Here is a 23355-nt window from a genome sequence, read left to right as displayed (position 1 = left end):
ATGTTGGTATATCTTGATTAGAAACTTCGTGCTTGAAACATCGTTTATTTGGAAAGTTACTAATATTTAAATTTTGTTTGGAAAGTGGATGATAAATTTTGTTGATGTATGCTGTATAGGTTTAGAAGAATTGTTTAAAAAATAGGTTTTGCTGTCGTATCACGGCTTAATGCGAAGTTGTTTCTGATTTACTCTGTGTATGTATTTGTATTTTAGTAAAGACTGTAAAACGTTTCCCGTTTCTGAAGATTATTTTGAAACTGAATTGTGTTTGATATACAGCCAAAACAGGTTCGAATGCGAATATGACTTCAATTATTCGTGAAAGGCATGTAATACGAGTGTAAATGTGTAATACTCCGCCTACCCCAATGGTAACGTATCACTTTTTTTGGGGGGGGGGACGTTACAATAGTAATGTCTCATTCCATTTTTGGCGATATATCATCTCTCTCTATATTTAATATTTAAATATTTTTCACTAATAATTTTATCTAATTTTTTCATATTTTTTTAATCTTCGTGTTTAAAAGACAAAAGTTATAGGACATTACTATTGGGACGGAAGGTGTATAGTTTTTCGTTAACTAACGATGTTTTGTGTGTTGTAGCTAGTAATATACTGCTCACTCTGTTTGGAAAGGATTGTGATATGGGAATGTAATTAAATTTTTGTGTTTGCTTAAGAAAATAAGGAACGTAATTTAGTGCTCGTTTGGTTCAAGCAGAGCGATGCAAAGAGAATGGAATCAAATAAATAAGTGGAATGGTAACAATAATCATTATTTTTATTGAGTGTTTGGTTAAACAATGGAAATGAATCATTAGTAAGAGATTCCCTTTATTTTGTTTCCCCTCTATTTTGAAGGGTAATAAATTGGGTAATTGAGTTACCCTCAAGTAAGGGTAATGGTTAACCCATTACTCAAACCAAATAACAAGTAATGAATTCAATTAATTGAATCCTTTTTCCAACCTCTAAAAACACCCAATCAAACGTGGGCTTAAATCTTAAAAATGTTGAAAGTTATGTGAAATTTCAGGATTCTTCCGTAGCTCAATTTATGTATTCATTTTCCTTAAAAGACAAGGAAAAAAATCTCTGATACGATCCGTATCAATGGTGGAGCAATTCGAGTAGCTCAAACTCCAGAAATCAAGAGAGAAGAGAGAGATTTGATAACTATCAACCAAAATATTCATTTCTTAATGAGTAACTTGGAGATTACAATATTTATAACATTGATAGAGGAGACCTAATGGGCTGTAGCATAATAGGGTTAATCTAGATTGGGCTTGGCTTATCATTCCCTACTCCTTCACAATCACCTTGTACTCAAGGTGAAGCTACGAAAAATGGTGATGGGAGTACAAGATTCGGCCCACTAATTGCAAAAACGAAACTAAATAGTGCCGAAATAACAACTGCCCGACAACTTCTTGATAAAAGCTCTGATTGAAATCAACTAAGAAACTTGATAAACTACGCCCACCATGTGCTCGACAAAAGATTCGGCTAAAAACTGATGCAGATCAGCTAGGTATGCCCACGAGATCCAGCGGCGGTTTGCCACATAGCTGGACTTCTTGACCAAGTCCACGATCCTTCTCCTTGACGTCGACGGCGTGATGTGGCGTGGTTAATAGCAGAGACAAGCCTTGAGGCCGTGGAAGAACCCCAATTTTATAATCTCGGAGAAAGCGACGGAGACGAGCCTGGGCACTTGGGTTGTGGGCAGCCACAATCAAAGCTTTAGGGCCACTCATATTGGGCCCAAATATATTGATTGGGTTGGGCTCTTCATTCTTAGACTTGGGCCCAATAGGAATCTCATTGTCGACTGCTGGAGTAGGGATGCCCGGTGAATCAAGGTCTTCGTCTCCATAACCCAGAAGGAGTAATTTTTTGTTGTGGCAAGGAAGAGTCGGAGATGGTGGTGACTGACTGAGTGAGGAGGGGGTTGGCAAATGACTCACTGGAGAAATTATTGGTGGTGGTGGTGGTATTACAGGTGAAGGCAGAAAATTCTGCTGGGGGTGGCTCGGGTGGGTGGAGGTGGTATTGGCGGTGGAGGTGTTGGCGGCGGCGGCTGGAGAACTATCGACGGTAGCGGAGTGGGCGAATGCAGAACAGAGTGAGGTGGGATAGCTTTGGACGGAAAATGGGGTGGAACATCAATAAAGAGCAGATATGCTTGAGTAACGGTGGTGGTGGAGGGTGCCGACGGCGAGAAAATCAGAGAGGGGCTGTGAGTGGTTGGGAATGGTGAAGGACTTGAGACATCCTTCGCTTTAACTTCAACTCCACCCATGGAATAAGGAGACTTGAGATCTCCAAAGTCATCCTCATCATCGGTGCCGAAAAGAATCAAATATTTGATGCGGCATCGGTGGGTATCGGACCAGGTTTGGTCACAATTGTAACACAGCCCGAGGTCGTTTTTAGCTTCGATTTCAGATCGGCTTAGACGGCGAATGGGAAGATGTGATGTGGAGTGAGTTGTATGTAATATTGGGGGAAACGATCGTGGTGGATAGGGAGCTGGAGTAATGGGTGGTGGGGAAGGAGATGAAAACAGGGAGGAATCTGGAGCCGCCTGAAAATAGGCGTCGAAGGAGGTTGGCTAGCTGTAGATGGCGGTCTGAAATTCTTCAATGCCAGCGAGTATATCGAATTTTGACATTTTTTTTTGGATAATCAAATAGAGATGAACTCTCAATGAAAGCACCAATTGATACGATCCGTATCAATGGTTGAGCAATTCGAGTAGCTCAAACTCTAGAAATCAAGAGAGAAGAGAGAGATTTGATAACTATCAACCAAAATATTCATTTCTTAATGAGTAACTTGAAGATTACAATATTTATAATATTGATAAAGAAAACCTAATGGGCTAATGGGCTATAGCATAATAGGGTTAATCTAGGTTGGGCTTGGCGTATCAATCTCTCTTTGTTTTATTTCTCTCTCGTTATTTGCAAATTGTTGCTCATAATTTGCCTGTTTCATCGTTAACAATTCTTCCTCCGAATTTAATTTTGTCGATATTACTCTTTAAACCCTCTATATTTTTAATAATTACTAATATACAATAATAAATCAACTAAACAGAGTTATTATGCCAGGTGTCTAACAAAGTCCAATCTTCGTGTTTTGTGTGCATTCTATATATGATATCTATTGTGAATTGTGATATAGACCAGCTCTTAATGAAATGGCGCAAGATTTAAAATCGGTTTATTCATTTTAGTTGCCGATTTTGCAGTAGCTTTTTCGTATCATTAAAGCTATTATATAATACTATTCCAAAAAAAAAGCTATTATATACTATTTGGTAATTCTTTAATAGTAATATGTAGAGCATAAACTTATTTTAGATCGCATGTCGTGAAAAAGGAGCTAAACCATATTTAGGAGATTTTTTTTATGTTTATAATAATTCAATTTGAGGCGAAAACAAAATTTAGAATCCCTAACAGTTTCCTTGGTACTTTCTAGCCAAATAAAAGGGCCTTAAGATTCATGTATTTTCTATTTAGATATATCGATGGACTCTAATTTATATTAGTAAAAGTAGATGTACTCTCTTACGTTATATGGTAATATGCATAAACTCCCTCTTATCAAAATGGCTAACAAGGTTGGGTTAGCCTAAAAATTTTCAATTGCAGTATAAAATGCTAAGTGTGAACACGCAATGTATTATTTGTGAAATACTATGATGGATTTATTCTAAAAAGTGATGAATTATAAAAGTATGAAACTTTCGCCTTTTATATGGATTTCAATCCAAAATCACAAATTTATTCAGCACAATAATGATATGTTGTAAAAAATTTATTTTTTTAATTTTTTTTAGGGAAACGAGAGAAGTTTTATTAAACACAAGTGCATGGTAAATGGAGATGACCCTCCACAAACGACGGGGGTTCATTCCAAACATGAAGTATATGGTAATCTCTCGCAACTTTAGCTAAACAATGAGCAATGATATTCCGATCTCTTCCAATGTGGCCAACGTGAATGTTCGGTAATAGCAACAGCTCTTGACGACAAAAGGCAGCCAATGCACCCAACTCTGAAATGTTCATTTCGCCCGAACTAATTGCCTTGCACGCACGCTTGCAATCACGTTCCACCCGACCGTGATAGTAGCCTAGCTCCTTTAACCAAGAGAGCTCCTCCTTATTCCCAATGAGCTCACCTTCATCCACCCGGTGGAGACCAGGAAACTTCATGGATTTTCCTCTAATGAAGTGACGATCAAAACTGCCAATCACTAGGCCAATACCCATAGCATTAATATCCGAGAAGAAAGCAGCGTCAACGTTACAATTGACAGATCCCGGTGGCAAGGAATGCCAGCCCACACAGACGCTAGTGGGAGTCGGAGGGGAGGGCTGGATGGGGGCCTTCTTTCGAGCAAGAAGCCACTCGATTCTACTCTCAGCTGCCATCAAAATCGAACGAGCGGAGAACGTGAGGATTCCTTTCCAAATCACACAATTTCGATCCTTCCATATTTGCCAAAGGACCATACAAATCTTTGCCTTAAGCTCTTCATTGCTGCCATCAATAATACGAAAAAGAGCCTCCACAAAAAATTCGTTGTTGTTGATAATACTAGAGATATAAAACCACAAGTTACTGCAATGCCAACACTCATTCGCAAAAAGGGCAGGAGAAAAAGATATGTCATAGATTTTCAGGACCTCCCTTGCACGTTTCACAAACACCACCAACCATTACTCCACGAGTCGAAAGCTACGCCTTAGTAGGGAGGTTGTTTCGGGCAGCTCGCCAAAGGAAATGAGTAACCTTTGGTGGAACCTTGAGTTTCCAGAGACTATCCCACGATCCTTCTACTCGGTGCATAGTATCGAGAGTAAGAGAGCTCGCCAGTTTGTAAGCAGATTTGACCGAGTAACGTCCCTTCTCTTCGAAGTGCCACACCAACTTGTCATGCCCCGGGTTCTGAAGGAGTGGGATACCCAAAATGCTCTACACATCAGCTTCATCTAACAGGGAGTTCAGAAAGTCGGCATCCCATCTGCTAGATGAAGGAAGCATAAGATCACGGACAAGAAGGCCTTCAAACTCTGCGCGACAGGGAGAATAAACCTTAAAAGACTCATCCTTGCGAAGCCAAGGGTCGTCTAAAACCCTCACAGTAGTGCCATCACCTATCCTCCATCTAACACCCCTTCGGACAAGTTCTTGAGTGGAGTGAATGCTTCGCTAAGTAAAACTCGGACTGTGACCTATCGAGGCTGTAAGAAATGTGCCGTTGGGGAAATATTTTGCTTTAAGAACGCTGCAAACAAGGGCATCGGGCTCATCCACTAACCGCCAACCCATCTTGCCCAGCAAGGCAAGGTTATGCAACTGCAAACTTCTAAAACCAAGGCCCCCAAGCTGGGCCCCCCTTATTGCTCCACCAAAAACTATTCATAAGCCTCTCAATTTCGTCTGTCAATCCAGTCGGCAGAGAGAAAATTGTCATGCAGTTCGAGGGTATAACTTGAGCAACACTCTTGATCAAAATCGCATTCCCGGGCTTTCGAAAGCTTTTTTCCATGCCATCCTTGTATCTTTTGCCACATATGATCTCTAAGATATTTAAGATCTCTTTCTTTTTTCTACCAACAAGCGAGGGCAACCCGAGATATCTCACAGTATTTAAAGGAGAAGAAACTCCCAGCACAGAAGAGACCTCGGCTCGAGCCACATCACCAGTATTAACGCCATAGAAAATACCAGATTTTTTATAGTTAATCGCCTGTCCCGACGCCAATTCATAGTAACCAAGGACACGTTTGAGATTATCACATTCGCTTGGGGTAGCTCGGCAGAAAAAAAAGACAATCATCGGAGAACATCAAATGAGAAATTGAGGGATCCCCACGACCCAACTTGATACCATGCAGATTACCACAATCAACTTCATAACGTATCATTGCTGAGAGTCATTCGGCACATAAAATGAAAAGATATAGAGAAAGAGGATCGCCTTGGCGTAAGCCTCGGCCCGGTGTATTAGGACCCACAGCTGCACCGTTTACCAACACATCATAAGTGACCGAGCAAACACAAAGCTTCATCCAAGATTTTCACTTAGCGCAAAAAACGAGGCGACTCAGAATAGCATCGAGATACCTCCAGTCCACCCTATCATAAGCATTGCTAATATCAATTTTAAGGGCAAGGCTACAATGTTTTCCCCGCGTCTTGCGCTTCATGGTGTGAATTGCTTCAAAAGCGATGAGAATATTGTACTGAATAAGACGTCCCTCCACAAAAGTCGACTGTGCTCTGTCAATAAGGCCCGACAAAACTGATTTTAATCTATTGCACAACACCTTCGACGTGATCTTATATAAGACATCGCAAAGAGCAAAAGGACGAAGATCCTTCATATTGGTAGGCGACTCAACTTTTGGAATTAAAGAGATCAATGTATGGTTGAGATTAGGGGGGAAAGCTCTCATTGCCGAGACAAGTAGAGCAGCAGTTAATGGTGTCTTTCCCTATTACCGGCCATAATTTCTGATAAAATTTAGGGTTGAAACCATCCGGCCCGGGGGCTTAATCAGAATGCATCTGCGACACCGCTTCTTTGAATTCTAGAGCCTCGAAAGGTCGAGTGAGCATCTCATTCATATTATCATCGATACAAGGATTAAGTCGGCTTAACACCTGCTGAAAATTAGTATCAAGAGAATAAGCTTCAAAGAGATTTTCAAAATAGGCTCTAGTTCTCACCTCAACATCCACCGCGGTCCAACTTCCGTCCTCACGCTGGAGTTTAATAATAGTATTGGTTTTTCGATGGGCCGAAACTGCCATAAGTCGACTGGTGATGTTAATCCCTTGAAGGTTGTTCCAGCAATCTCGAACTACATTGGGAAGATCCGGCTTAAGACACCACTTATTCTCAAAACGAAATCTCCGATTAACAGCAGACGAAATCAAAACCTTGCATCTTAGGAGAAGAGGAATGTGATCCGACAAGGCAGCTGTAAGAGGCGTTAATGAAGCCACCGGAAAAAGAGCTTTCCATTCACTAGTTGCCATAGCTCTATCCAATCTTTCTTCAACGAAATTCGTCGTACCAATACCCCGGGACCAGGTATACTGATATCCAGTGAGTAGAATATCAGAGAGACCATTATCCAAAATGGCGGAGCGAAAATCAGAGAACAACCAATTTGGGCGGTCTACACGACCCCTTTTTCACCTGGATCGAGCAGGTCATTATAATCTCCCATCATAACCCAAGGAAGGTGGCTAATGCCAGCCAACCGACGAATTAAGCTCCAAGAATCCCTTCTGCGACTTCTCTCCCGATACCCATAGAAACCGGTAAAACGCCAGTCGCCATTTACATTCGAAACATGCACATCAATATGATTCATAGAGTAGCCAAGAATCGAACAAGTAGTAGAGGACTTCCATAACAAACATAAGCCCCCGCTGCGACCTATACAATCCACCGTGAGACAGCCATCGAACTGAAGCCTAACTCGAATATCCTCAATACATTGCATTTGAAATGAAGTTTCACACAGAAAAATAATATGGGCCGATGTACTCGAACGAGTTCGAGAAGTATAGAAATTGCAAGAGGTTGGCCCAACCCCTGGCAATTCTCCAACTTAAGAGATTCATTGGGCCCGACCGACTTCGAACCCGGAGCCCGACGATAAAGAAAGTTGAGCATTGGAGAAATCCTCGGAAATCCTTACAGGAAAAGTCTCAGATGCAGTGAGTGTAGCAGAAGTCGTGGAGGTAGTGCCACGTAGGTGCTTTCGTTCCTCAATATGCGCTGAAGATGTCTCATCGATAGCCATCGATTCATTGACCGGATATGCATGGTTGATATCATGCAATGCAAGTCGTTGCTGATTTGGTGGGATTCCAAAATTAGGAGTCAAAACCTCATTGAATGCTGAAGATATGATGTGATTTTCTTGCTCCTTCCTTTTGGGAGCCAAAACCACATTTGATGGTAAAGATATGCTGCGGATTTCTTACTCCTTCATTTTAGGAACCGTATGTAACTGATCCTGTGAAACCTAGCCGCCGCCGCCTCATGGCTAGGGTTTACACTAGTGGTAGCATCAGATCGGAGCCACAAGCGAAACGACCCTGCGATCCGCCGCTTTCAGCCAAACACCCCATTCTTGCTCATTCTCCTTGGAGGCGGGGTTGAACATGAGCTCACAATAACTCTCAAAATGCCCCAAACGGCCACATAAAAAGCAGAAAATATTGAGCCTTTCGTACTTAAAATTAACCGTAAAAGATGATCCATCTTTCTGTTTGATCTTCTTGAAACGCTTGAGAGGATCCGAAACCCGAACAACAACTCTTATGCGTATGTATTGGCGCCAAACGCCAGAAGAGTTGGAACTATCGTACTCCATGAAATCCGCAATGAAATTCCCCAGGAGACACCCCACACCCTCCGTGAGGTACCCTGCTGGGAGATCGTGGATTTGGATCCAGAACGGTAGAGAATCCAACGGCACGGTGAGAGGAAACTCCCCATGTTTGAGCCGGTGAAGAATTAAAGGGAAGTTTCCGAACGACCAAGGGCCACCATCGTAGACACGTTGCATATCAATCTCATGAAAAAACTAAAATATGAATCTACCTTGGCCAATATCTTTAATGAAAACACCCTTTCCGGGCCGCCACACATCAGCCAAGCGACTGCGCATGAGATTGAAATTGATAGGCAGATTCGTGAGAAACGCCCTACCAGACAAAGATCAATGGAAACAATTGACTCGCCCGTGATTGCATCGTCCAACAATATTTCACCATCCTCATTTGAGAGGTTTAGGCCATCCATTTGATCCTCCATGGAAACACCAAGAACAGAAGATAGACAAACTAGGTAAAAACAAGCGAGCGTTCTCAACAGAGGAGAAAAACAAAGGTCTCAACAGAGGAGGAAAAACTATACAATCGAAAGATTAATAATGTTCGGATTTTAAAAAAAAAAAGCCATAATTTTATCTAAATGAATTAAATATGAAAGTATTTTAGATAGAAAAATTGATCATTTTCAACATTTAATATGAAAATTTACCCGTCAGGTATAATTTTTTTCAGATTCGTCATCATGGTTCAAGGAAATAAGAAACTGATGGATGCATGTTTGTGTAAAATTAACGATAGGTAGTTTATGTCCAAGGTGCGATTTTGAGTTCGAATCTGTGATGTAATTTTTTAATTTTTTTATTTACTTATTAATTTATAAAAAAAGAAACTGATGGAAAAAAGAGTCCATCCCTCGAGAAAAAGGAAGAAAAAAAAAAAAAAAAAGTAGAGGCAAGAAGTTGAAAAAGGAGGGAAATTTCCAAAAACCCTACAAATTGATTTTGTCTCTGAACCGCTACCCTTCAACTCTCTCTCTCTCTCTCTCTTCAGCGCAGAAATGTACGGCCAACACTGCTAGAGAAAGGGTCGTCTGTTCGTTTAAGTGGGTGGCCACTCACCTGCTTCTTCTAATCTTTATTATTCCGTTTAATTTTCTCTTTTCGGGTTTGATTCTACAATGGCGAGGCTTCTGCGAAGTGCCTCCTCTCTCAGACGCTATATGTTTCCGCAATTGGAGGTTTTCGTTTTTCTCCTCTGTCAGTTGCCATATCCTTTGTTTTTCCGCTGGGAAGCTGATATTTTCGGCCCAAATGTAGGAGGATGACATTGTGTCATGGATCAAAATAATGATGTATTTTCTTGCACCATAAATGTGGACGAATGTTTTCTTTGCTCGAACTTTTTTCTATTCATTTGTGTACATTGTTCGGGAAGTGGGAGGGCATAGTTCTTTACCTGAAATGTAGCTTTTCATTTTTTCTTTGTTCTGATAGATTAAACTTGTAAGGGAAGAAATGGCTTATGGTGCCAACTTACATTTTTGAACTACGAAATCTTATCTTGTTTTTATGATTTGCAGGAATCCAGGGGGGTATTACACGAGACATCTATGCAGCTGCGTGAATTTGCCACGAAAGGTGGTGAGAGTTTCTCAATCTGTTTTTATCCTGCACTTTTCGAATTACTACAGTTGCATTTTCAATACCCCACTGCAGGAAATTGCGGCAGTGGTGTTTTGTGCATTATCATCAGAAAATGATTATGTAATAATTACTGCAATCTTGTTGGAGGACTTCCTTTAGGGTTAAGATGCTTTATGTTACAATAATTTTTTATTTACACAATTCTAATTTGAAAGATGGTCGTATATGATTTGACTGTATGGAGTCCAATACAATGCAGTTTCCTACTGCATTGTAATGGCTCCCATTTTTCTAAATATTTTTGTTTGGGGCTTTTGCTCTCCTCTATGCATTTTGTTGTACTTCCACGTTTATCCCTGACTGTTTATGATTGGATGTGGCTATTTTTTTAATTCATTAATATTTTATATCTTAGCCTATGATTTTCTAAAGCACTTACTTTTAAGATGGTCTAGTTTCTAAGTAAACACATGTTAAGATGGTCTAGTTTCTAAGTAAACACATGTTAAATTGTGTTTTCTTAGCATCACCACTTTTTAAGGAATATTAAGCTGAAAGAATTCTCATCCTCTTTGAAAGCTACGTGAGTAAGTCAATGCCATATGATTTTGTTGCCTGATTCCTGAAGGTAAAAAGAAGACAAAGAGTGACACAAGTGATTCTGGAGAAGAGAATATGTCTAAGAAAGAGTTGGCTCTAAAGATGGCTTTAGATCAGATCACCAAATCATTTGGAGATGGATCTATAATGTGGCTCGGCAGGGATGATTCACAAAGGCACCACCCTGTAATATCCACGGGATCTTTTTCTTTGGATGTTGCGTTGGGAATAGGAGGACTTCCGAAGGTATTTTACATCCAATAAGTTCAGAACTGTATAATATGCATACTGCAATGACAATGCACAAAAGTGATTTTCTGAAAAATTTCCTTAAAACTACCCAGAAGAAGGTACTCTTAAGTTTTTTGCCTGTTGTGATGTTACATCTTTAACTTAACAACATAGTATGATTAAAAGCTTCAAATTGAGCTGATTGCAATCGATCCCCATCAAGTACATCCTACTGTGCTGTACAGAAGCTTGAGTGAGGAGTCCAGGGCAACAACACAGTTTTCTTTTCATTCTTTTGCATCTCTGTAATCAAGTCAATCTTGATTGATGGACATCTTTATGAAATGGAGAAGTATGCTGCATATTTTTTAGACATGTTTACTTTATCATATACCTAAAATAAGAATCCATTTTCATTATGTTTGATCTGGTATTATGACTTTGAGTTTTATTAGGGACGTGTTGTGGAGATATATGGTCCAGAGGCTTCTGGAAAAACAACTCTTGCATTACACTTGATTGCTGAGGCACAAAAACAGGGAGGTCTGTCCATACTCCCAATTTTCTAGGCCTATGGGGGCTCAATCTGTTCACCAGCTTGTATTTGCTGAAGTTGTTAAGTTGTCTTTGAGGATCAGATTATTGATGAAATACCTTTAATGAAATATCAAATCCAAGTGAATAAAAATATGGTTATATTAAGGCCAAATATTCAAGCCTATCCCACTATCACTCTTTTTTCTATTTGTATCATGAACTACTGAATTTGATCATTTAATATCCCTATAACACACTCTGCAAATCTATCATCGGGTAATTTTTTGGTACCGGAAAGCTAATTATGATAGTCTGAAATGTGATGTAATATTAGCAAACAAACAAGTCGACTCAGAACATCAATTGTGAATTTCCCCATCACATTTCAGACTATTCGAATTAGCTTTCCAGTACTGGAAGATTCGTCCAAGGATAGATTCCCATAGTTTGTTGTAGTTTGGATATTATATGGTCAAAGTCAACAGCTGATGATACTTGATAGAAAGAGAAATATGGTGATAATTTGGGACAAAATTTGAGTATTTGGCTTTATATTAACCTCAGATAAACCACTTGTCATTTTTATCACCCCGCTGTCCTACAAGATTCCTGATGCATTATTACAACAAAATTATGTTTTGCAAACTTATTTAGCGGCTGAAGAGGGACCTTTTGCTGCATTGCTGCCGGAAGTTTGGTTTAATGAACAACTGGACAGCTTGAAACATTACTTGTATTTTTACTTGTATTTGTCCAGGAAAAATGTGGAAATTGGGCTTCACCAAAGAACCGATAAATAAAAAACAGAAAATAAAATCATTTAAAATCTGGCATCTTTATGACACGCTCCTAATGAAAAGGCTCTTTCTCACCAATGTGATGTTCGGACCCACTCACCCACCAGCCATTTTAATCCTAAGTTCCCATCTTATGGCATTGTTACACACCTAACAAAGCCTCCTCACCAGTGTATGACGTGAGATATACAATCTTTTCAAATGTATTCTGATAGACTCTTTTTTTGTTGTTGCTGGGGAAATCACAATTTAATGAATGTCCTATAGACACATTTTCTAAATAAAACTTACTTATAATTATTTAATTTGTATTTGATTGTGTTGTTAAGCTGGCGAATGGGAATACAGCAGATCTGTATGGTATTCTTGCAAAAGATTTCTATTATTTTGTATGGAATATAACTGAATAAGTGCTAATATAGTTGGACCATCATCCTTTAGCTTATTTTCAGACTTTGATTGTCGCCTTCTATTGTTCCTTCCACAGGTTACTGTGCCTTCGTTGATGCTGAGCATGCTCTTGATCCTTCTTTGGCTGAGGCTATTGGAGTAAATACTCAAAATTTGCTGATATCACAACCAGATTGTGGTGAGCAAGCTCTCAGTCTGGTGGACACCCTTATCCGGAGTGGTTCAATTGATGTTGTTGTTGTGGATAGTGTCAGTAAGATGTTATGGTTTCTCAAAAATGTAGTGGGTAGAAGCTGACTATCAGTCTTTTCTCATCTGTTATGTGGATTTATCTTGTAGGTAGCTGCTCTGGTTCCGAAAGGTGAACTAGATGGTGAAATGGGAGATGCTCACATGGCCATGCAAGCTAGACTTATGAGCCAAGCACTACGGAAAATATGCCACTCTTTATCCCTCTCACAGACCATATTACTATTTACAAATCAGGCATTTTCCCTGAACTTTTAATTAGTTCTGTTAATATTTCTAATTTTATTGCTTCTTTTTTTTTTGTTGTCTAAACTGCATCTTTTCCTCATCTGGACATTCAGATGTGTTCTGAAAGAGTCCACAGAATGTGTTAAGCATTTGCAAAAATTATTACTGATTAGAACATACTCTATCTACTTTTACCCTTTTGCATATTGGAGTTTTTGTGCAAGACTTGAGTATGTTCTTGTGCAACTACAATGCTAGAAATGCCACTTATGGCCTTTTGTTTTCTGCTCTGCATTATAATGAATTGAGCTGAAAAATATTTGGCATTATGATTTATGACTAAAACAACCTGTTTCAGTCTCACTTTTCTCCAAGAAAAGCTCTTCCCTCTTTGTCTATCTCCCCCTCGTGGCTTGTAGGCTTTCAAACTATAGTAGTGAATTCACCTCTGTTTTAAACTATGGAGATAAAATATGTGGAGCTGGTCAATCAAGCGAAATGTGGAGTAATCCGGTATAATTTAAAACTTGGGTCAGGCTGGTGGAACTGTGAAAGTGAAGGTCATTTCATTGTTTACTGCTCTGATAAACTATGTTTGGTTATAGGTCCGGGCAAAGCTATCCACTTTTGGATTTGGTGGACCCACTGAAGTCACTTGTGGTGGGAATGCCTTGAAATTTTATGCTTCAGTACGTCTAAATGTCAGGAGAACTGCAATGGTCAAGCAGGGAGAAGAGGTACTTATCTTGCTCATTTCTTGGATATCTGAAGCTTAGATCCTTTTTATTTTCATACATACGTTTTTAGATGTCAACTTGGTGGTTGGATTGGTGGTTTGTTTTGTGTCATGCAATGCTACATATTTTTGCCATCTTTCATGAGTGTAACATGTGCGTCAGTTCTATGTTGATAAACACTCTCAAGCAACTATGATACTTGTAACATGGAGTCAGATATCACAAGTTAAATTTGATGAAGGTTAATGTTTCTTTATTTCTTTATTTCTTTCTTTTCTTTTATATCTTGGTTTTTTTTTTTTATCCCCGTGCGCGGTTTTAGGTCTGATTTACTCTTACCTATTTTGACTCTAGTGACATAAGTGTTCATACTTTTTAAACATTATAATGCCGCATCAATTCCTTGTTTCACTGTTGTTTACATTGATATGCTTCTCCTGCAGACCACAGGAAGCCAAGTTGCCATAAAGATTGTGAAGAACAAGCATGCACCTCCATTTAGAACGGCAGAGTTTGAGCTTGAGTTTGGAAAAGGTATTAACCGAGAGTCTGAGCTTATAAACTTAGGATGCAAACACATGTTCATCGTGAAATCAGGCTCGTTCTTGAAAATGAACGACCAAAACTTCCACGGTCAGGATGCACTTAAGCGACACCTTTCTGAAAACATAAGTGTAAGAGAAGAACTCGAGAAAAAGCTAAGAGACAAGCTTATGCATATGAAACCAGACCATGAAGAAATGTAGGGGCTATTGAGGGGGGAAATGTTGCAGACATTGTTGCATCAGAGGTAACAGGTGAAGAATCTCTCGCTGCAGCTGTAGCACAGGCGTGCAAGATCAGTCATTGCCTTCTATCTATCTCAGTGCATCAATGGGAAGATTTCTCCAGCAGCACTTGACATCTGACGGTAACTTCTACTTGCTGGTACTATATTTTTATATACACTTCAGGTTGTGCAGTTGGTTAAATTTTTGTGATTTGAAAGAGGCATATGACGCAATTTGTTTGATTTTTCTAATTAATGTGATTCTTGTGTCAATTTCAGCTGCATTTTGTACACTAGTATATTCAGCCACGTTTAGTTTTATTATGAACATCCATTTTATGATTTATTAGTGAAACAATGATTCCTTCATATGGTTGTTATATGATACTCCCTCCGTCCACCAAAAACATGCCTCTTTACTTTCGGCACGGGTTTTAATAAAATGTGAGTAAAGTTGTGTGATTCCTTCAGATGTAGTAGAAAAGGGTCCCACTTTAAATGTGAGTGGAGTTGTGTGGACCCTACTACTAAAAATGGTGTGGCATATTTTTTGTGGACGGACGAAAAAGGAAATTGTGGCATATTTTTGGTGGACGGAGGGAGTATATAAACTGAAAAGGAGACTTATTTCGTTTCTTCTTTTAGTTCTTTTGTTTTATTTCTACAACAAAAAGGATCGTATAACCTACTTCAGGGTAAAAGTGGCTAACTCTATTTTATTTTAACAAAGTCCTTCAATTTAAAATACATAATTGGTACTATTATTTTATTTTAACAATTTCAACTCGATAAAAATTGCAATTCGACTAGCTCGTAACCGAATAGCCCGACACTCGATAGGGTCGGCTCGACTAACTCGATGGTCTAGCCCGAAACCTGAATACTTAACATAAAATATTTAGATATTAAAATTTAAAAATAATAAAATATTATAAAGTTTCATCATTTCACTTTTTTGTATTTTTAATACAATACTTAACATAAAATATTTAGATATAAAAATTAAATCATTGATACTTATATATATATATATATATAGGGTGTGGTTCTAAAGAGAATTACATTATTTGCTAATGTGAGAACCATTAAATCTTGTTAAGTGAGAAGAAAGTAAAGCATAGTGAGAGAGAGAGAGAGAGAAGATATGCGAAGGAAAATCAAATCTTATTATTTCATGATCTTCTCTATTTATAGAGATTACAAAGGCTGAGATTTTAACTTACACGTCAGCAACTAATTGCTTAACTAATTGTTTCAACAATATAACAAACTAATAACTTTAGCTACTCTAATAAATCTAATGCATCCATTGTAAAAATTAATGCATTCGCTGTTAAAATTAATGCATTAAGAAAAATAAAAAAAATTGTCCTCTTCAGGATTCGAACCCAGGATCTGTATTCATCCAACAAGATGATGCATCCACCGTAGCTCTTGATGATCGAATGACTGAAAATGGTTCTCCGTTCTTTTTGTATTTAGTGGTTCTTTCTTGAACCCCCCTCTCTCTCTCTCTCTATATATATATATATATATATATATCCTCTCTCTCTATATATATATATGTATATATATATATATAGAGAGAAGTTAAACAGAGAATGCTAAATATTTAGAGAATAGAGAATTCGTGAAACAAAAACGAACAGATGTATAAATTTGATGAACAAATCAATGTACCGCATGAACAACAATTTGTCCTCAGGTTCAAATCCTGCTGGTGGCGAGTTTTTCTCTTTTTTTACCAAATACGTCTGTTTGTTAGTTATATTGATCTGCTCGTAAAATATATAGATTTGTTCAAAATGAAATATATAATAATTCTCTATTTAATTCTCTATTTAACTCCCAACCAGTAATTCAATGGGCTAGCCCGAAACTCGAACATTTAAGATTAGAGTTGAAAGTTTCTAACCTGAATTTTTTTTAACCTGATTAATCCGCACCCAAATAACCCGTAACCCGATAGGACTAGCCTGAAACTCAATGTGTTGGCACGATTGACATCCCTAGCTATATATATCAAACTCTTTATTGATGATAAACCTACGCAAATTCATTAAGTTCACTGGAATGCATGTTTGATATACATATTGCTTACTTTTTCAAATTGATGTGTTAGTCTTTAAATTTGTGCGCTTCTATTAAAAAATAAGATGACATACAATATCGTGGATACATAATTTTTAATGAGATTACGGATCAAGCTTTACTAGATTCGAACTCTAGATTTCTGTACAAAATCTTATTGACTAGATATATTATTATTCAATGTTAAAGTTGATTGACCATACGCTTATCTAACCTTATGGAATGGAATATTAGTCATTGACTCCATGAGTCCATGTCCAAATCACATGCTTATGTGTACATCAAACTTGAATTTATGATATATATATATATATATATATAATATATATATATAGGGAGAGGTTCAAGAAAGAACCATAAATAAAAAAAGAACGGAGAACCATTTTCAGCCATTCGATCATCAAGATCTACGGTGGATGTATCATCTTGTTGGATGAATGCAGATCCTGGGTTCGAATCCTGAAGGGAGCAATTTTTTTTATTTTTTTAAATGCATTAATTTTAATAGCGAATGCATTAATTTTTTACAGTGAATGCATTAGATTTGATGGTTCTCACGTTCTCACAAATAATGTAGTTCTCTCTAGAACCACACCCTATATATATATATATATATATAGGAATGGGATCATATAGATCCCAATGCTTATAATAGATCCCTAGATCCAAATCTTGACCACACATTTATGACATGTGGCGCATCAAGATGGTGACACGTGGCAAGGATTCCAAGGCAAAATCTGGAGGGGTAAAATTGGAATGTAATTTTCGGATTTAATAATTAAAAAAATATATATTTTTTTAGATTTTCTCAAAATAGATATATTTTAGATGCATACAGTTTCACACAAAGATGCATAAAGTTTTCACATGAAATGCATAACTTTGAACAGAAAAATGCATTTAATTTTTCCAGTTTTGGTATTTTCACCACCCCACCCCATACCACCCCCCAATCCAGCCCACACCACCCCCCAACCCTCCCCATTACCACCCCCCAAAAATAGGCATGTTTCACATGCATATAAAATCAAACAAAAATGCATTAAACTATACAAAAAATGCATTTCATTTTAATAAATCTGGTAGTTTCGCCACCCCACCCCAGCCCCTGCCCCCTGCCTCCCCACCCCACCCACCCCCCCCCCCCCACCCCCCCCCCCAAAAATTTTTTTTTTTTTTTTCAAAAACTGATTTTCTAATTGCTGGCCCACCCCCACCCCCACCGACCCACCCCCCCCCCCCAAATTTTTTTTTTTTTTTTTCAAAAACTGATTTTCTAATTGCTGGCCCACCCCCACCCCCCACCGACCCACCCCCACCCCCACCCCCACCCCCCCACCCCCCCAATTTTTTTTTTATTTTTTTATTTTTTTAAAAACTGATTTTCAAAAAAAAAAAAAATTTTTTTTGGGGGGGGTGGGGGGTCAGTGGTCAGAAAATCAGTTTTTGAGAAAATAAAAAAATTAAAAAAAATTTTTTTTTTTGGGGGGGGGGGGTGGGGGGGGGTGGGGGGGTGGGGGGGGTGGGGGTGGGGGTAGGGGTGGGTCAGTGGTCAGAAAATCAGTTTTTAAAAAAATAAATTTTTTTTTTTTTTTTTTTGGGTGGGGGTGGGTGGGGGGGGGGGGGGTAGGGGGTGGGTGGGGGTGGGGTTCTGGGGGGGGGTGGGGTTCTGGGGTGTGGGGGGTGGGGTTGGGGTGGGGTGAAATCTTATGCATATTTATATGAAACTTTATGCATTTTTATATGAAAGTTCATGCATTCTCGTATGAAACTTTATGCGTCTAAAATATACCTATTTTGAGAAAATATAATTTTTTTTTTTTTTTGAATTTCGAAAATTACATTCCAATTTTACCCCTCTCCAGATTTTGCCTTGAAATGCCTTGCCACGTGTCACCATCTTGATGCGCCACATGTCATAAATGTGTGGTCTAGATTTGGATCTACGGATCTATTATAAGCATAGGGATCCACCGGAACTCAACCCTATATATATATATATATATATATATATATATATATATATATAAGGGAGAGGTTCAAATAAGAACCACTAAATAAAATTAGAACAGAGAACCATTTTAAACCATTCGATCATCAAGATCTACAGTGAATGGATCATCTTGGTGGATGAATGCAGATCCTGGGTTCGAATCCTGAAGGGAGCAAAAATTTTATTATTTTCGGATGCATTAAATTTAATAGTGAATGCATTAATTTATATAGTAGATGCATTAATTTTAATGGTTCTTATGTTCTCACGATAAGTGTGGTTCTCACTATAATCGCACCCTATATATATAAAGAATTACCATTGTGACATTAGCTTGAATCTTTGTCATGACTATATTACTAATCACAAAGGATGTTTCCTATGTACTCTGCACAATATGCATGATTAGGTTGCCCAACTTTCCAGCTAGCTACTTTTCTTGTCTTTCTTTGACAATATTGAATTGAATTTTAGGAGATTGTGTAGAAATGTCAGAGATAATTACCGGAAAAATATTAAGGCCCATAAATTTCCCTTAATGGGATCCCACCAACAACCTTTTTCACAAGAATTTTATTTATAGATAAGAAGAAAGCAGCTTTCATCTAAGAAAATGGAACCTAATAGGAGTATCATGATCGAATAACTCATGAAAATAACATAGTGAGCTACGACGATTTTACCCCTCATTATGTGAGATTTAATTATTCGTCAATAAAAATAAATTCATCTCACTTGCCTCCAACAAAATAATTCAATTTGAGCTATACACAAATTAAGTCTTATGGGCCACATGAGTTTTCCTTCTTTGTTTATTTTCTATCCATAATTTTATCATGACATCTACATACATATTTATCATTTAGAAGAAAAGTACATATCTTAATTAATAAGCTTAAGAATTTTCATCATCAGTTAATAATTGACTAACAGAAAAACGTTCTCCAGCTCGTTCAATTTCATGAATTGATCTATTGACAATATTAACCCAAACTACAATTAATACATTATTCAAACATCATACATTCATTAGAGCACTCCCAGCAGAAATTTCAAAATCATGCTCCTATATTCCTCCCTAAAGCTTCCATATTTAATTTTAGAATCTCGATTTTATAAATGCATACACCAGATCTCCTATTTTTTTACATAAAAACAATAATTATGTGTGGCCCCTACTAATTATAAGCTTAAAATAAATTTAGGGTGTGTGTAAATTTAAGATTGAATTTAGGTAGGTGTAAAAAATTTTGTGGGCCCCATTCAATTTAGGGGATCTGCTGGATGCATTTTTTTTATCTCATTTTCAATTGTTTTAGCCTAAATTTAGAATTAGTGATGCATTTACGTGATCTGCTGGGAGTGCTCTTAGTAACAATTTTAGTGGTTTAGTGATTTCTAATGCAGGAAAGTCCAGATGTAAGCCAAATTTTACGTGTGATTATATTTCTACTCTTATAATTTTACCGACATGGAAAACCCTTATATTTCACGACAATGTCATTTAATATTGAATTTTTATTTTTGTTTCACATAAGAAGACGTCATTTAGACGATGTGTAATATCTCAATTTTTTACGTCATTAAAGTTATATGTGTATGCATAAAGTTTATAGGTGCTAACTACATTTTTCGGTGTTGAAAATGATTAACATGCTAAAATTGCGACTAAATCAATTTATGATTTTTGAACATGTATTAATTAATATTGTGCTTAGATCAATTTGTGAGGCTAAACGAGTGTATTAATTTTTCTATAATTTAAACGCTGGAATTACTATTCTTAAAAGAGCGAAAAAAGAAAAAAGAAAAAAATTACCCTCATAAATCACATCTTCCTCATCCTCACATTTGCTCTTTTCTTTTTCCTTATATTTAATAAGAATAATTAGGAAGGATCCAAATAATTAGGAAGGATCCAAACACCCAAGTGGGAACATCCACCAAATACGACAGGTAGTGTGTATTTGAGTATTTCTACTATAATAATGTGAAACAACTTAATTTGGGCTTGTCTCTTTCCGACTTAAAAAAAAAAAACCTTTAATGAAATTGTTTTTACACAGTGGGTACTAATTGAAAAAGCTTTAATTAAAGACTTTCTATTGTGGGAAACACAAGATTTTAGTGTTTGTGAACCAAGTGAATGTCATTTCTTCTTATTTATTTCTATGCATGCTTCATTAGTACACACTTCCAATTCTAGTTATTATTAAAGTATATGGAATTACACCATCTGGTAGTATTATAATATTGTTGTTCTTGACTTCTTGTTATTATTATTATTATTATTATTGTTTTAGATTCCTTTTAGCAATTTTATTAAGCTTTGAATAAAGCTGAGAATTAATAGCTCGTGTCGCATCATTTCCTTCATTTGAGAAAGCAATTGGGACGAGGACATGCTTTGAAAAAAAAACATACTAGTTTGATTTTGTAGGCGCGCGTTTTATTTCATATTAAAAAATTAATATTCTAGCTTGACTCATTTAATTTATTTCATATTTTGTCTCTATTTCTTAGATAGTCTTGACAATAAACCAAATTATTCGATACACAACTTATGATTATTGTTCGAGTTCAACTCAATCATTATATATCACACAAGTTTAAATATATTTGTGTGTTTTGTAAAGTCTAAAGCTCGACATAATTTGAGCATCAAAGTTTAGGTAGGTGTATCACATGAGATTTCAGGTACACAAATAATACACTGGACATAATTATAGAAACTTTAAAAGATTAATTAAGTATCAATCTATAATTTGAATACAATTGAAAAAAGTCATAAAGATTGTGACGTGGATTAATATTCCAATGGTGAGGTATAGTTGGTCCTTTGTATAGTAACACAAATTAGTGAGGGCATTCTATGACAAAAATCCAATCAACTTCTGCCAGCTACAGATAATAAGCTACTGAGTTTGAGTATGTGGCAGAGGGCCAACCAAATGTTGAAAGTACTTGTCTATCAATTTCAACAAAATATACACTTTTATAACAAGATCAAATATAGTTAATATGTTAGAGTCAACCACAATTGAAGTGGCACAATCAAGTATCGGCCCCTTAGCTTCAATTCATTGAAAATACAAATATCACTCTTGTCTAGGTATGTTGACCAATTTTATTGTTGTTGGGTTTTCTCAATCTTAATAGGTCGGATTGGGCGTCTTAGTTTTGTCTTCGTAAGCATTCCTCTCTCTCTTTTTTTTTTTTTTTTTTAAGATAAATTTGCAGTATTAAATAAAGAAATTTAAAGGCTGTGTCACATAAGACTCGAATTCAAGATCTTTGGTCTTATGCATTAACCCCTTACCTCTTAGCCAACACACACACAACTCTCCTCTTTTTTAATAACTAACACACAGGTTATTACAGACAATGCCGATAAAACTGTCAAGACTTGGTTTAAAATAATAGATATAAGTATATAATTTTTTATAATAATTTTTGAAGAATTTTATATATAAAGTATTTATTTTATCTATATCAATATATAAAACTACTAAACTATATTTCTAAATTTAAATAAATAAGGATATTATAGGTATAATCAAAATTCATAAAAACACACAATTTTATAATAATAATAATAATAATAATAATAATAATAATAATAATAATAATAATAATAATAATAATAATAATAATAATAATAATTATTATTATTATTATTATTATTATTATTATAACAATAAAACGAATCTCTTTTACAATAGTTATAGAGTGATCTATTATTTTTTTCATAGATAGTTTGGTGTATTCAGTTTGTCGAGAGATAGGTAACTTCAAGTTTCCAACATGATGTATATATATATATATATATATATATAGGGAGCGGTTATTCAATAAACCACTCTTATTTTAAGAATTACGAACCAGTAAAAATGCATAAATTTTATGTATAACGCGCATGAATAAACTGTATAAAGGTACGAATTGCGAAAAATAATTTTTTGCTACCTTTGGGATTCGAACTCATGAGCATGAATTTATCCAACAAGGTGATGAATCAACCGTAGATCTTGATGATCTAAGGGCTGAAAATTGTTCATAATTTATATTTTAAGAAGCGTTCTTATTTTAGCCTTCCCCTATATGGGGAGAGGTCAAATGAAAATGAAGAATCATTCTTAACCCTTAGATCATGAAGATTTACGGTGAATTTATCATCTTAATGGATGAATGCATCATATGAGTTCGAATCCTAAAGAGAGCAATTTTTATTTTTATTTTAAAAAAATTCGAATGCAGTTAATTGCACAACGAATGCAGTAACTTTACACGTAAATGAGAATGATCATATACTGTGAGATGTATTAAAATAAAATGAATAAATAAGTATATATGATTAAATAAATTGTTGGTAGTGCATGAATAACCATTCAAACTTGAGTTCAAATCCTAAAGGGGGCGAAAATTTCACCAATTAGTTGAATTTGCGGCTATTCATGCATTACAAACGGCTTACTCAACAGTCAACACTATATACTGGTTTATTCATTATTCTCATTTCTCACGAAAATAGTCATTTTCACTATAACCTTACTCTCTCTCTCTCTCTCTCTCTCTCCCTCTCTAGGTTCAACAAATACTGTTAAATATTTAGATAATAGAGAATTCGTGAAATAAAAACGAACAGATCTATAATTTTGATGAACAAATCAATATACC

The 23355-nt window shown here is 36.6% G+C and overlaps 2 protein-coding genes across 5 annotated transcripts; one reads left to right on the top strand and one right to left on the bottom strand.

Annotated features, from left to right (window-relative positions):
- Positions 1–8121: 8121 nt before the first annotated feature.
- Positions 8122–8622, bottom strand: LOC131008874 (uncharacterized protein At4g02000-like). The gene has a single exon (XM_057935974.1). It carries the CDS (start codon positions 8620–8622, stop codon positions 8122–8124), a length of 501 nt encoding a protein of 166 aa, XP_057791957.1.
- A 680-nt stretch (positions 8623–9302) lies between these two features.
- LOC130986643 (DNA repair protein recA homolog 3, mitochondrial) lies at positions 9303–14960 on the top strand. 4 transcript variants are annotated; one of them, XM_057910113.1, is made up of 8 exons: positions 9303–9626; positions 9969–10026; positions 10661–10878; positions 11319–11406; positions 12685–12857; positions 12948–13094; positions 13691–13822; positions 14266–14960. In XM_057910113.1, the coding sequence occupies exons 1-8, from the start codon at positions 9567–9569 to the stop codon at positions 14566–14568; spliced, it is 1179 nt and encodes a 392-aa protein (XP_057766096.1). In that variant the 5' UTR covers positions 9303–9566; the 3' UTR covers positions 14569–14960. The 4 variants fall into 4 exon arrangements, with proteins under 4 accessions (XP_057766096.1, XP_057766092.1, XP_057766103.1 ...); XM_057910109.1 differs by having other exon boundaries at positions 9379–9626; positions 9969–10029; XM_057910120.1 differs by having other exon boundaries at positions 9379–9740; positions 9969–10029.
- The last annotated feature ends 8395 nt before the right edge of the window (positions 14961–23355 follow it).

This window comes from Salvia miltiorrhiza, chromosome 1, assembly GCF_028751815.1.
Source record: "Salvia miltiorrhiza cultivar Shanhuang (shh) chromosome 1, IMPLAD_Smil_shh, whole genome shotgun sequence".
Classification (NCBI taxonomy): Eukaryota; Viridiplantae; Streptophyta; class Magnoliopsida; order Lamiales; family Lamiaceae; genus Salvia; species Salvia miltiorrhiza.
The sequence above is the reverse complement of the archived record's forward strand: the minus strand, read 5'-3'. Positions and strand labels throughout refer to the sequence as shown.

What these genes read in the sequence shown, in the direction of transcription:
- LOC131008874 (XM_057935974.1), bottom strand. Translation starts at nt 8,622, where the DNA reads ATGCAACGTGTCTACGATGGTGGCCCTTGGTCGTTCGGAAACTTCCCT.
- LOC130986643 (XM_057910109.1), top strand. Translation starts at nt 9,567, where the DNA reads ATGGCGAGGCTTCTGCGAAGTGCCTCCTCTCTCAGACGCTATATGTTT. An exon ending in ATATGTTTCCGCAATTGGAG is followed by an intron (nt 9,627 to 9,968) that starts GTTTTCGTTTTT and finishes TATGATTTGCAG; the next exon opens with GAATCCAGGGGGGTATTACA. An exon ending in TGGTCAAGCAGGGAGAAGAG is followed by an intron (nt 13,823 to 14,265) that starts GTACTTATCTTG and finishes CTTCTCCTGCAG; the next exon opens with ACCACAGGAAGCCAAGTTGC.